This window comes from Manis javanica, chromosome 8, assembly GCF_040802235.1.
Source record: "Manis javanica isolate MJ-LG chromosome 8, MJ_LKY, whole genome shotgun sequence".
Taxonomy (NCBI): Eukaryota; Metazoa; Chordata; class Mammalia; order Pholidota; family Manidae; genus Manis; species Manis javanica.
Genome location: NC_133163.1, coordinates 62,597,465 through 62,610,169, shown reverse-complemented (window position 1 = coordinate 62,610,169; position 12,705 = coordinate 62,597,465). Strand labels below are relative to the sequence as shown.

Below are 12,705 nucleotides of genomic sequence, written 5' to 3'. Positions count from 1 at the left end.
ATAATCCAATTAAAAAATGGGCAGAGGAGCTGAACAGACACTTCTCCAAAGAAGAAATTCAGATGGCCAACAGACACATGAAAAGATGCTCCACATAGCTAGTCATCAGAGAAATGCAAATTAAAACCACAATGAGATATCACCTCACACCAATAAGGATCGCCATCATCCAAAAGACAAACAACAAATGTTGGCAAGGTTGTGGAGAAAGGGGAACCCTCCTACACTGCTGGTGGCAATGTAAATTAGTTCAACCATTGTGGAAAGCAGTATGGAGGTTCCTCAAAAAGCTCAAAATAGAAATACCATTTGACCAAGGAATTCCACTTCTAGGAATTTACCCTAAGAATGCAGCAGCCCAATTTGAAAAAACAGATGCACCCCTAGGTTTATTGTAGCACTATTTACAATAGCCAAGAAATGGAAGCAACCTAAATGTCCATCAGTAGATGAATGGATAAAGAAGATGTGGTACATATACACAATGGAATATTATTCCACCATAAGAAGAAAACAAATCCTACCATTTGCAACAACATGGATGGAGCTAGAGCTATGCTCAGTGAAATAAGCCATGTGGAGAAAGACAAGTGTCAAATGATATAACTCATATGTGGAGTATAAGAACAAAGGAAAAACTGAAGGAACAAGACAGCAGCAGAATCACAGAATCCAAGAATGGACTAACAGTTACCAAAGGGAAAGGGACCAGGGAGGGTGGGTAGGAAGGGAGGGATAAGGGGAGGGAAAAAGAAAGGGGGCCTTATGATTAGCATGTATAATGTGGGGGGGAGTGCATGGGGAGGGCTGTGCAACACAGAGAAGATGAGTAGTGATTCTATAGCATCTTATTACACTGATGGACAGTGACTGTAATGGGGTTTGTGGGGGGGACTTGGTGAATGGGGGAGTCTAGTAAACATAATGTTCTTCATTGTAATTGTAGATTAATGATAACAAAATGAATTTTTAAAATTATGAATAAAAAATAGAAATACAGAGAAGCTGAAGCACAGAGAGAAAAAAGGATCTCTAGGAATGAAAGAATATTGCGAGAAATATGTGACCAATCCAAATAGAACAATATTTGCATTATAGGGGTACCAGAAGAAGAGAGAAAAAAAGGGACAGGAAGTGTTTTTGAGGAGGTAATTGCAAAAAACTTCCCCAATATGGGGTATGAAATAGTCTCTCAGGCCATGTAGGTGCAGAGATCTCCTAAAGCAAGGGACCCAAGGAAGACAACACTAAAACATATAATAATTAAAATGGCAAAGATTAATGATAAGGACAGACTTTTAAAAGCACTCACAGATAGAAAAAAGATCACCAAAAAGGAAAACCCATCAGGCTATCATCAGACTTCTCAACAGGAACCTTACAGGCGAGAAGGGAGTGGCATGATATATTTAATGCAATGAAGCAGAAGGGCCTCAAACCAAGAATACTCTACCCAGCAAGATGATCATTTAAATTTGAAAGAGGGATGAAACAAATTTCCAGATAAGCAAAAGCTGAGAGAATTTACCTCCCACAAACCATCTCAAGTGTATTTTGGAGGGACTTCTATAGATAGAAGTGTTTCTAAGGTTAAATAGCTGTCACCAGAGGAAATAATATCACAGTAAAGAAAGTAGAACAATTAATTACTAAGCAGACGCAAAATCAAATAAACTACCACCAAAGTCAGTCAAGGAATAGACAAAGAGTATAAAATGATACCTGATATACAAAGAATACAAGAAGAAGAAAATGGAAGAAAAAAACAGAAACTTTAAACTCTGTTTGAAATAGCATACTGAGTTAAATTTGACCATTGGATAGTAAGGGAATAATCCTTGAACCGCTGGTAACCACAAATCTAAAGCCTGCAATGGCAGTAAGTAAGTACATACCTATCAGTAATCACCCTAAATGTAAATGGTCTGAATGCACCAATTGAAAGACACAGATTCACTGAATGGAAAAAAAAAATCCCATCTATATGTTGCCTAGAAGAGACACACTTCAAACCAAAAGACATATACAAACTAAAAGTAAAGGGATGGAAAAAGATATTTCATGCAACTAATACGGGAAAAAAAGCAGGAGTTGCAGTACTTGTATCAGACAAAATAGACTTCAAAACAAAGAAAGTAACAAGAGACAAAGTAGGACATTACATAATGAAGAAGTGGTCAACTCAACAAGAGAACATAACCATTATAAATATATATGCACTCCCACACCAGAGCACCTACATATATGAAACAAATACTAATGGAATTAAAGGGGAAAGCAGAATGCAATGCATTCATTTTAGGAAAATTCAATACACCATTCACTCCAAAAAACAGATGAATCAAACAGAAAATAAGTAGAGAGAGAGGTACTGAACAACACATTAGAACAGATGGACCTAACAGACATCTACAGAACACTCCACCCAAAAGCAGGATACACATTCCTCTCAAGGGCACGTGGGACATTTTCAGGAATACACCATATACTAAGCCACAAAGAGTCTCAGTACATTGAAAAAGACTGAAATGGTACCAATCAGCTTCCCAGACCACAAAGGTATGAAACTAGAAAAAATTATGCACAGAAAACGAGAAAGCCCACAAACATATGGAAGCTTAACAACATGCTCCAAAATAATCAAAGCATCAATGACTAAATAAAACCAGAGATTAGGCAATATATGGAGACAAATGACAGCAATAATTCAACAATGCAAAATCTGTGGGATGCAGCGAAGGCCATGCTAAGAGGGAAGTATACTGCAATACAGGCCTACCTCAGCAAAGAAGAATATTCCCATATGAACACTCTGAACTCACAATTAACAAAATTAAAAAAGAAGAAGAAATGAGGCCCAAAGTCAGTAAAAGGAGGGACATAATAAAGATTAGAGTAGAAATAAATAATATCAAGAAGAATAAAACAACAGAAAGAATCATTAAAAGCAGGAGCTGGTTCTTCAAGAAAATAAACAAAATAGATAAACCCGTAGCCAGACTTATTAAGAAAAAAGAGAGAGTCTACACATGTAAACAGAATCAGAAATGAGAAAGGAAAAATCATTATGGACACCACAGATATACAAAGAATTATGAGAGAATACTGTAAAAATTATATGCAAACAAACTTGATAACCTATGGACAACTGTCCAGAAAAATAAAACCTTCCAAGGATGACCAAGGAAGAAAGAGAAAATCTGAACAGACCAATTATCAGCAATAATATTGAACTGGTAATCAAAACACTACCTAAGAACAAAACACCTGGACCAGATGGCTTCACTGCTGAATTTTATCAAACATTTACTTAGTGAAGACCTAATACCCATCCTCCTCAAAGTTTTCCAAAAAGTAGAAGGGGAGGGAATAGTACCAAACTCATTCTATGACACCAACATCATTCTAATACCAAACCGAGGCAAAGAAAACACAAAAAAAGAAAATTACAGACCAATATCCCTGATGAACATAGAGGCAAAAATACTCAACAAAATATTAGTAGACTGAATTCAAAAATACATCAAAAAGATCATCCATCATGATCAAGTAGGATTTATTCCAGGGATGCAAGGATGGCACAATATTCAAAAATCCATCAACATCATGTACCACATCAACAAAAAGAAGGACAAAAAACACACGATCATCTCCATAGATGCTGAAAAAGCATTTGACAAAATTCAACATCCATTCATGATAAAAACAAGTACCTCAACATAATAAAGGCCCTATATGACAAACCCACAACCAACATCATACTTAACAGTGAGAAGCTGAAAGCTTTTCCTCTAAGATCGAGACCAAGACAAGGATGCCCACTCACCACGCTTTTATTTAACATAGGATTGGCAGTCCTACCCACAGCAATCAGACAACAAAAAGAAGGCATCCAGATTGGTAAAGAAGAAGCTAAACTGTCACTGTTTGCAGATGACATGATACTGTACATAAAAAACCATAAAGAATCCACTCCAAAACTACTAGACCTAATATCTGAATTCAGCAACATTCCAGGATACAAAATGAATACACAGAAATCTGTTCCATTCCTATACACTAACGATGAACTAGCAGAAAGAGAAATCAGGAAAACAATTCCATTCACAATTGCATCAAAAAGAATAAAGTACCTAGGAATAAACCTAACCAAGGAAGTGAAAGACCTATACCCTGAAATCTACAAGACACTCTGAAGAGAAATTAAAAACAACACTAATAAATGGAAATTCATCCCATGCTTCTTGGCTAGGAAGAATTAGTATTGTCAAAATGACCATCCTGCCTAAAGCAATCTACAGATTCAAAGCAATCCCTATCAAAATTCTGACAGCACTCTTCAGACAACTGGAGCAAATAGTTATAAAGTTCATATGGAATAACAAAAGACCCCAAAAAGCCAAAGCAATCCTGAGAAGGAAGAATAAAGCCAGGGGGATCTTGCTTCTCAACTTCAAGCACTACTACAAAGCCACAGTAATCAAGAAAATTTGGTATTGGCACAAGGACAGACCAGACCCATAGACCAGTGGAACAGAATAGCGAGTCCAGATATTAATCTAAGCATATATGGTCAATTAACATACAATAAAGGAGCCATAGACATACAATGGGGAAATGACAGCCTCTTCAACAACTGGTGTTGGCAAAACTGACAGCTATACGTAAGAGAATGAAACTGGATTACTGCCTAACTCAATACACAAAAGTAAACTTGAAATGGTTCAAAGACCTGAATGTAAGTCATGAAACTATAAAACTCTTTGAAAAAAACAGAGGCAAAACTCTCTTGGACATAAACATGAGCAACTTCTTCATGAACGTATCTCCATGGGCAAGGGAAATAAAATGAACAAGTGGAACTATATCAAACTAAAAAGCTCTGTACAGAAAAGGACACCATCAGTCAAAGAAAAAGGTATCCTATAGTATGGGAGAATATATTCATAAATGACATCTCATAAGGGGTTGACATCCAAAATATATAAAGAGCACACTCACCTCAACAAACAAAAAGCAAATAATCCAAATACAAAATGGGAAGAGAATCTGAATAGACACTTCTCCGAAGAAGAAATTCAGATGGCCAACAGGCACATGAAAAGATGCTCCACATCACTAATCATGAGAGACATGCAAATTAAAACCACAATGAGATATCACCTCACACCAGTTAGGCTGACCACTATCCAAAAGACAAACAACAACAAATGTTGGCGAGGCTGTGGAGAAAGGGGAACCCTCCAACACTGCTGGTAGGAATGTAAAATAGTTCAACCACTGTGGAAAGCAATATGGAAGTTCCTCAAAAAACTAAAAACAGAAATACCATTTGATCTGGGAATTCCACTCCTAGGACTTTACCCAAAGAAAACAATTTCTCAGATTCAAAAAGATATATGCATCCCTATGTTTACTGTAGCATTATTTACAATAACCAAGATATGGAAGCAATGTAAGTGTCCATCAGTAGATGAATTAATAAAGAAGAAGTGGTATATATACACAATGAAATACTCTTCAGCCATAAGAAACAAACAAACCCTACCATTTGCAACAACATGGATTCAAGTGTATTATGCTTAGTGAAGTCAGTGATGCAGGGAAAGACAAATACCAAATGATTTCCCTTCAGCAAAACTGAAGGAACAAAACAGTGGCAGACTCACAAACTCCAAGAAGGGAGTAGTGGTTACTAAAGGAGAGGGGTGGGGGAGGGTGAGTGGGAAGGGAGGGAGAAGGGGATTGAGGGGTATTATGTTTAGTACACATGGTGTGTGTGAAGGATTATGGGGAAGACAGTGTAGCACAAAAAAAACAAGTAGTGACTCTGGCATCTTACTACACTGATACGCAGTGACTGCAATGGGGTATGGCCAGGAGGACTTGATAATATGGGTGAATGCAGTAACCACATTGTTTTTTTAATGTGAAACCTTCATAAGAGTGTATATCAATGATACCTTAAGAAAAAACAAATAAATAAGCAGGTCCTGCCCTGTAGGAAAATGATAAATAAACATAGCTTTTAACAGTATAAGGGGAAAAAAAGGAAGAACATAACTATGTTTCCAGTACAGAAGTTTATAATGATTGTTCAGTGGGTAACTGTATGCCAGTAAAATTGAAAATGTAATAAAATGGATTACTTTGTAGAGAAAACATAAACTGCCAACTGATTTAGAAGAAATAGAATATATGTACATACATAAATACCATGAAAGAAAGTGAACTGGTGATCAAAGTCTCCCTTACCCATTCCTGAACATCAGGCCTAGATAGCTTTACAGGCAAAGTTTGCCCAACCTTCATGGAAAACAACCACTATTTTACACAAGCTGCTTCAGGGACAAAAAAGGAGGAAAACTACCCAATATATTTTTGTAAAACTGTAGTCCTGTTAGCAAAAACAGAGGTCTATATAAGAAATGTAAATAAGAGACCAATATGAATTATGAGCATATAGACAAAATCCTTGGAAAAAATAATAGCAATTGGCAGGACATTCTATTAATATAATATACACTATCAACAGATTAAAATGGAAAAGTATGATCAGCATAATGTATGCAGAAAAAGCCTTCAACAGTATTTAAAAAAAAATTCAGCAACTTAAGAAAAAAGGTAAAATTCCTTAATTTGAAAATGAGCATTTATCAAGAACTATAGCAAATGTTATAAAAGTAATTGAACCTGAGAAGTACTGCTAAAAAACAAGAACAACAAAAGGCTAAAACCTTGACATGTACTGCCTAATACCAAGAACAAGACTTTCACTCATTGTCCCGGGGAACCCAGTAAGCACAAAAGGAAGTGGACGGTGGGGGAGTGTAGAATTAAATAAATATGACTAAACCAAAATGGAACGACAAAACTGAATTTTTGAAAACAAAAAGGAAAAAGGCAAGTTTAAAGGATCTGAGGGGAGAGAGCCTTACTAGAGTGTCTGAAAAACAGCAAAGACCATAGAGAGAACTGAAGAAGGGGGAAAGCAGTGAGAGATGATGTTGAGAAGAGCCAGAGCATGTGGAGCAGAGCTTCTCACATTGTTGGTGATAAAAGAACAGATTTTCCCCCCCTCATCTTTTACAGACCAATCAATCCTTTTGTAACATACAATAAAGAAGTGAACAAATAGGGAAAGGACATGAAAAAAGACTGAGAAAATACAAACCCAAATTTTTTTATCAGAATCAAGACATAGTAAGTGACTTAAGTTTGTAAACTTTCTCTAAATCACTTTTCTAATTTAGAAACTAGGACCAGCACTAGTCTATGGACCACACTGAGAAGCAATGATTAAAGCCTTATAGATCATTAGAAAGACTTTTGCTTTTAGGCTTAGTGGTAAGGAAAGCAACCAGAGGGTTCTGAGCAGAAAAATGGCATGATCTATTAACTTTTATTTTATAGGATCCCTGTGGCTACTGTGTTGCGAATATACCAGGGTGATGGATGAGTGGGCAAGAGCAGAAACAAGTACACTACACAGAATTTTACTGCAATAGTCCAGATGAAAGTTTAAGGAGGCCTGCACACAAGAGGTAGTGTGACTGCTGAATAATAGTCAGATTCTGCATACATTTTGAAGGTTGACAAAATTTGCTGTCAAATTAGATGTAAGATTTAAAAAAAAAGACAGGAAGCAAGAGGGCCTGAGCAACTGGAAAGCAGAGCTATCATGAAATGAAATGAGGAAAACTGCAAGAAGAGCACGTTTATCAAGCAAGGTGAGAAGCCAAATTTTAGATGTAACAAATTTGAGATATCTCTTATACGTCCAAGTGAAGATGCCAACATGGCATTTGAATATTTGAGTTCAAGAATCTTGAGTCTAGATGAGAGATCTCAGACTACAGACAAAGTGTATAAGTTGCCATATATAGATGTTATGTAAAGCCACAGGAATAAATGATATCAACAAAAGAATAAGTATAAGTAGAAAAGAAATCCAAGAACTGATTCCTGGAAACTTCAACATTAAATGGTCAGGGAGATAAGGAAAAAACCATAAAAAAATCTGAGAAATGACAAATGAGTATGGAGAAAAACAGAAGAGTATGCTATTCTTCAGGCCAAGTGAAGAAGGGTTTCAACGGAGGATGAATGATCTACCCTGTAAAATGCTCTTGACAAGTCTGTAAGATTAGGATTGAAAAATGTCCATTTCATTTAACAATGTGGAGACAGTCAAGGTCAACAATGGCCTTGGCAAGAATCTGATTTTAAAAATGAATATAATGAATTCCTACAAATCAATTAAAAAATAAAAAGACAAACACCCCAGCAGAAAAATGGAAAAACAATGTGAACAGGCAATTCATATGAGAAAAGATGCTCAATTTCAGTAGTGATGAAGGAAAAGCAAATTAAAACAGAGAAACACAAATTGTTTAAAATGTAGTAATATTTTACACATATAATACAGCAAAAATTAAAATCTGACTGTATAAGTAATGGATAAGATACAAGGAAATGAGAACTCACAAACACTACTGGAGGAAATGTAAATTATTCTAACCATGTTAGAAAACAATTCGGCAATAACAGTAAAGTAATGCTGATATGTACAAATCCTCCAACCCAGTAATTCCACTTCTTGGTATGTATCCTAAGGAAATTCTCCCATATATGCAAACAAAAAAACAAAAAAAACCCCACCCATACATAAGAATGCTCAATATAGCATTTCTGGAATAGTGAGAAACTGGAAACAACTTAAAAAACCATCAACAGAAAAATGAATAAATAACATGTGAAATAACCATAAACTGCAGTAGCACAAAGTAGTTAAATGAACTATGGCTATGTATCAATAACAAATCTCAAAAACATAAATGGTTCAGGCAAAAAGTAAGTTGCAGATCACAGTACACCATGACACAATTTATATAGATGTTAAAACTGTCTAGAAAAATATCAATACATTACAAAGTAAAAGTTAAGGAAAAAACAAAATTAATATGGCATAATGATAATTTACAAAGTGGGTGGTGAATATATTTAAAAATAATATTCTACATGGAACTACTAAACTATATATTTGAAATATCTAATGACCATTAAAAGTGATCCACCTGCAAAACTGCCTGAGCACCAGCTCGTATATTTTGTTCTGTAGCTTCTTCAGAGGCATTATGAAGAATATCTTGGTAAGTGCCATTTTTCGTCCAGGTGGAATTACGAACATGATCAGCAATACTGGTCCCATTTTCCTGAAGCAAAAATATCCAGTTTTTAATATTCCATTAATGAAGAATGCTGCAAGAACTCAGTAAACTAAAGAAGTAAACTGGAAATTTTGGGGTCCTACTACTGCTAAGCATCTTTACAAAATAGATGTCTTATTTGATTATAAAAGCAATGTATGATCACTGTAAAAAAAAAAGTTCTCAATGACAAAAACACAGAGTAAAAAATCACCCATTAAGAACCAGAGATAATACCATTTCAGATACAGAGACATTTTTCTACATATCTGATGTACAAACCTCCCCTCCTCACACTTACACACTGAAGAATAGGATTACATTATTTATAGCTTTGTAAGAGATTATTTTTTTCCTAAAATAAGCACTAGAACTCAAATAAGCTCAATAAAGCACTGGAATATCACTTCTATGTATCCTACTTGAGAGCAGTAAAATTTCTGTTATCCAAAAATAGAATGCTTGTACTTCAAATCATTAAGACTGCAGCTTTCTGCTTGAGTTTTAGCTGCTAAGCCTTGCAGACTAGGGAGTTCTCTCAGGTGCAAAGCCACTCAAATTTCTCTCTAGTTTCTTTCTGCTTTTGGTTATTCACCAATATCTTCAAATCGTTTTATTTTTTTAGTATTTTCTCTAGAGCTAATAATTCTAATATGAAGGTTTAGTTTAACACAAACTACTCTGCCATTACCAGAAGTACTGGAACTCAGCTCTGAGTAGCCAATACAACGTATCACAGTTTAGTCTACACATTTCTCTTTAGCTTCATAACCCTATAATCAGGTATCATCCGAATAGTTCTTCCTGAATGACCCAAAAGCACCTCAAACTCAAGATATTTTAAATAAAGCTTATTAACCATGCCCTCCCCATTCATACCAACCCCTCCAGTCACCTTTGCTACTACCATCAAATTGCACTTTTATTCCTGTTCATGTGTGAATGCAACTACCCTGATTGCAAAACAAAGAACTATGGAACACCTCCCTGTTCCTCATTTCTCTCAGCCTATTTATTAAGGCATATTGATTTTACCACCAGAGGAGCTCATATATCTGCCTTCCCCTTTATATTCCCACTGTGAGTGTCACTGTCCTGTATCAGGTAATTAACATCTCCCTTCTGAATTCCACTAATACTTCCTAACTAGTCTCCTTGCTTCCAGACTGGCTTCCAATCTATCTTCCATTCTGGGCTTGGTATGATCCTTTTGAAATACATGACTATCTGTGCCATTCTTCTATTTATAATCTTTCAAAGGCTTTCCAGTGTCTAGAATGTAATCAGAGTCCATTACAATGGCATAAAACTTACTGAGCCAACTCTAATTCTTGCCTATCTCATATTTCCTACCACTCTCCTGCCTGCTCTTAGCTGCAGCCAAATACAAATACTTGTAGAGTCTCTCACATCTTCATAGACACTACTCACACTGTGTGGCTCTTTACCCCTTTGTTACCTGCTCTTCATTCCACACTATATTCTCCATGAAGCCTACCCTAAGCAGAGTCAGGTATTCCCTCTTTCACACTCTTGGATCACAGCAATAATATTGTTTTATAATACTTACTTTGCATGTTTGTCTTCTTGTTAAACCTTAAGTTATTTGAAGGTAGAAACTATGCCTTTTTGTGTTTATACCTCTAACACTGGTTCTCAATGTGGGCATTACCCTGTTTTACAGGCACTTACAGGACAAATTTGTGAGAGTGTTCTGTTGTCACAAAAATTAAGAATACTACTGGGACTTCATGGGATGAGCCCAGGGAATGCTGAACATATATTAGGTGCATGGCTGTCTGCAAATATACAAACTGTCTTATATTCCATGTCTTTCAAATGTCTCACAGACTGTGAATAAAAAAACCATTTATAATTATCTGAATCTGTAACTTAACTCCATTTTATAATTAACACCAAATTTTAAGTGATTTTTACATATACTGAATTTATCAGAAGTATAAATAAATTCATGAATATTTTTTTGTTTTTAGTTCAAGCCATTAGGAAAAGTTGCTGGCACTTTGAAATATCCCTGGCAACACTGACTAGATTATTTGAGCAACCAAAAGAACACACCTATACAACACAGCTGTATCACACTGCATTTGTAGCCTCCCTCCCCCATTTCCACTATTTGTTATATAATTACGTATGCAGATAAGGTTATACTATCTGTTATTTTTATTCAAGGATAGTAAATGACACAGGATAGACTAAGTACTGAGGTATAAGTGCATGACAAAAAATGGGGGGGAATAATTATTTAGGTTTATTTTCTAGCTTGGTGCAAAAATTGGATATTTTTATTAGTGCATGACGAACAGAACTGAGAATATTATTTCATAATTTACAGTTAATTATACTTACTTGAATTATATTTTTTGGTAACCTTTTTCTCCTTCTTAGAAGGTAAGGATGCTCTACATCTCTCTCTCTCTCCCTCTTTCATACACACACACACATAAATATTGATTCAATGAATCCCTGTAGAATGTGGGCTATTCATATGTTAATATCCTAATAAACTGCACTGATGAGGTTAAATTAACTACTAAGGTGAATAAACATTATCAAATGGCTCTATTAGACTTAGCTAAGATATTTGTCAATACCAGATTGCAACTTTTTGATGAGAATCTGACCTGTGACAAGGGTTAAACAGCCAAAGGATAAGAATTCATTCAGGCTTAAGGAATAAATGGAACTAGCAACTGTCAAATTCCACTTTTACTCTCTCTTGGCTCATCTTTTCCCCTCTATTAATAAACTTCAGTCATTCTTATCACAGACCATCTTATTTAGCAGGTCAGGATGTTTTTAATTCTTCAATCAGCTCTAGTACAAAAACTTCTGAGAAAGAATTCAAAATACTCTGGTTTGTGCTGAGTACCCACTCCTGAAATAAGGAAGTCAGTAGGGGAATTGTAGTTTGGTAATCACTTTAAGAAGTCTATAGTACAACATCCGTTTTTATCTTGTACCACAGTTTGAAATATTACATCTTTTGTAATAGCATCTAATTTTCATCAGACAATGACTTAAAGAATCAGTATACACCCTCAATATTAATTTTTAAAAGCTGTGACATCAAAGAGCTTTGATATAGGGCACAGAGGTAACTGTTAAATTACCTCAACTGAAAAATATACCAAAAGTACATTTTTAACCTTCCCATTTAGTAAGTAAATTTATAACACATTATTACAACATATGAAAATCTAATCTATTAAACTTATATTAAATCTTACTATTTACCTCTTCTCTCTTTTCTCCTTCTTCTATTGAAGTATCATGGTCTGTGACATTGTCAACACAAGGTAAGTCTGAAGAAGAGATCACAATTTCTTCAGGCTCTTGCATGAACAAAGGTTTTTCCTCTTGCTGAATCCATTCTTGATATACTTTTACCACTTTTCTCATAGCTGCTGCTTCACAAATTGGTAATAAAAATGCCTAGTGAAAAAATGAGAGAATAGAGATAATAGTATCTTTT

At 35.4% G+C, this 12,705-nt stretch overlaps 1 protein-coding gene across 7 annotated transcripts in view; it reads right to left on the bottom strand.

The window, feature by feature from the left end:
- Nucleotides 1–12,705, bottom strand: part of RALGAPA1 (Ral GTPase activating protein catalytic subunit alpha 1) — a 266,532-nt gene that overhangs the window by 190,899 nt on the left and 62,928 nt on the right. For all 7 annotated transcript variants that reach the window (XM_073211346.1, XM_073211345.1, XM_073211347.1 and 4 more), the window contains 2 exons: nucleotides 12,468–12,665; nucleotides 9,078–9,215 (listed from right to left, as the gene is read on the bottom strand). In XM_073211346.1, the coding sequence (XP_073067447.1) occupies nucleotides 9,078–9,215; nucleotides 12,468–12,665 (336 nt within the window). The remainder of the gene's footprint in view (nucleotides 1–9,077; nucleotides 9,216–12,467; nucleotides 12,666–12,705) is intronic.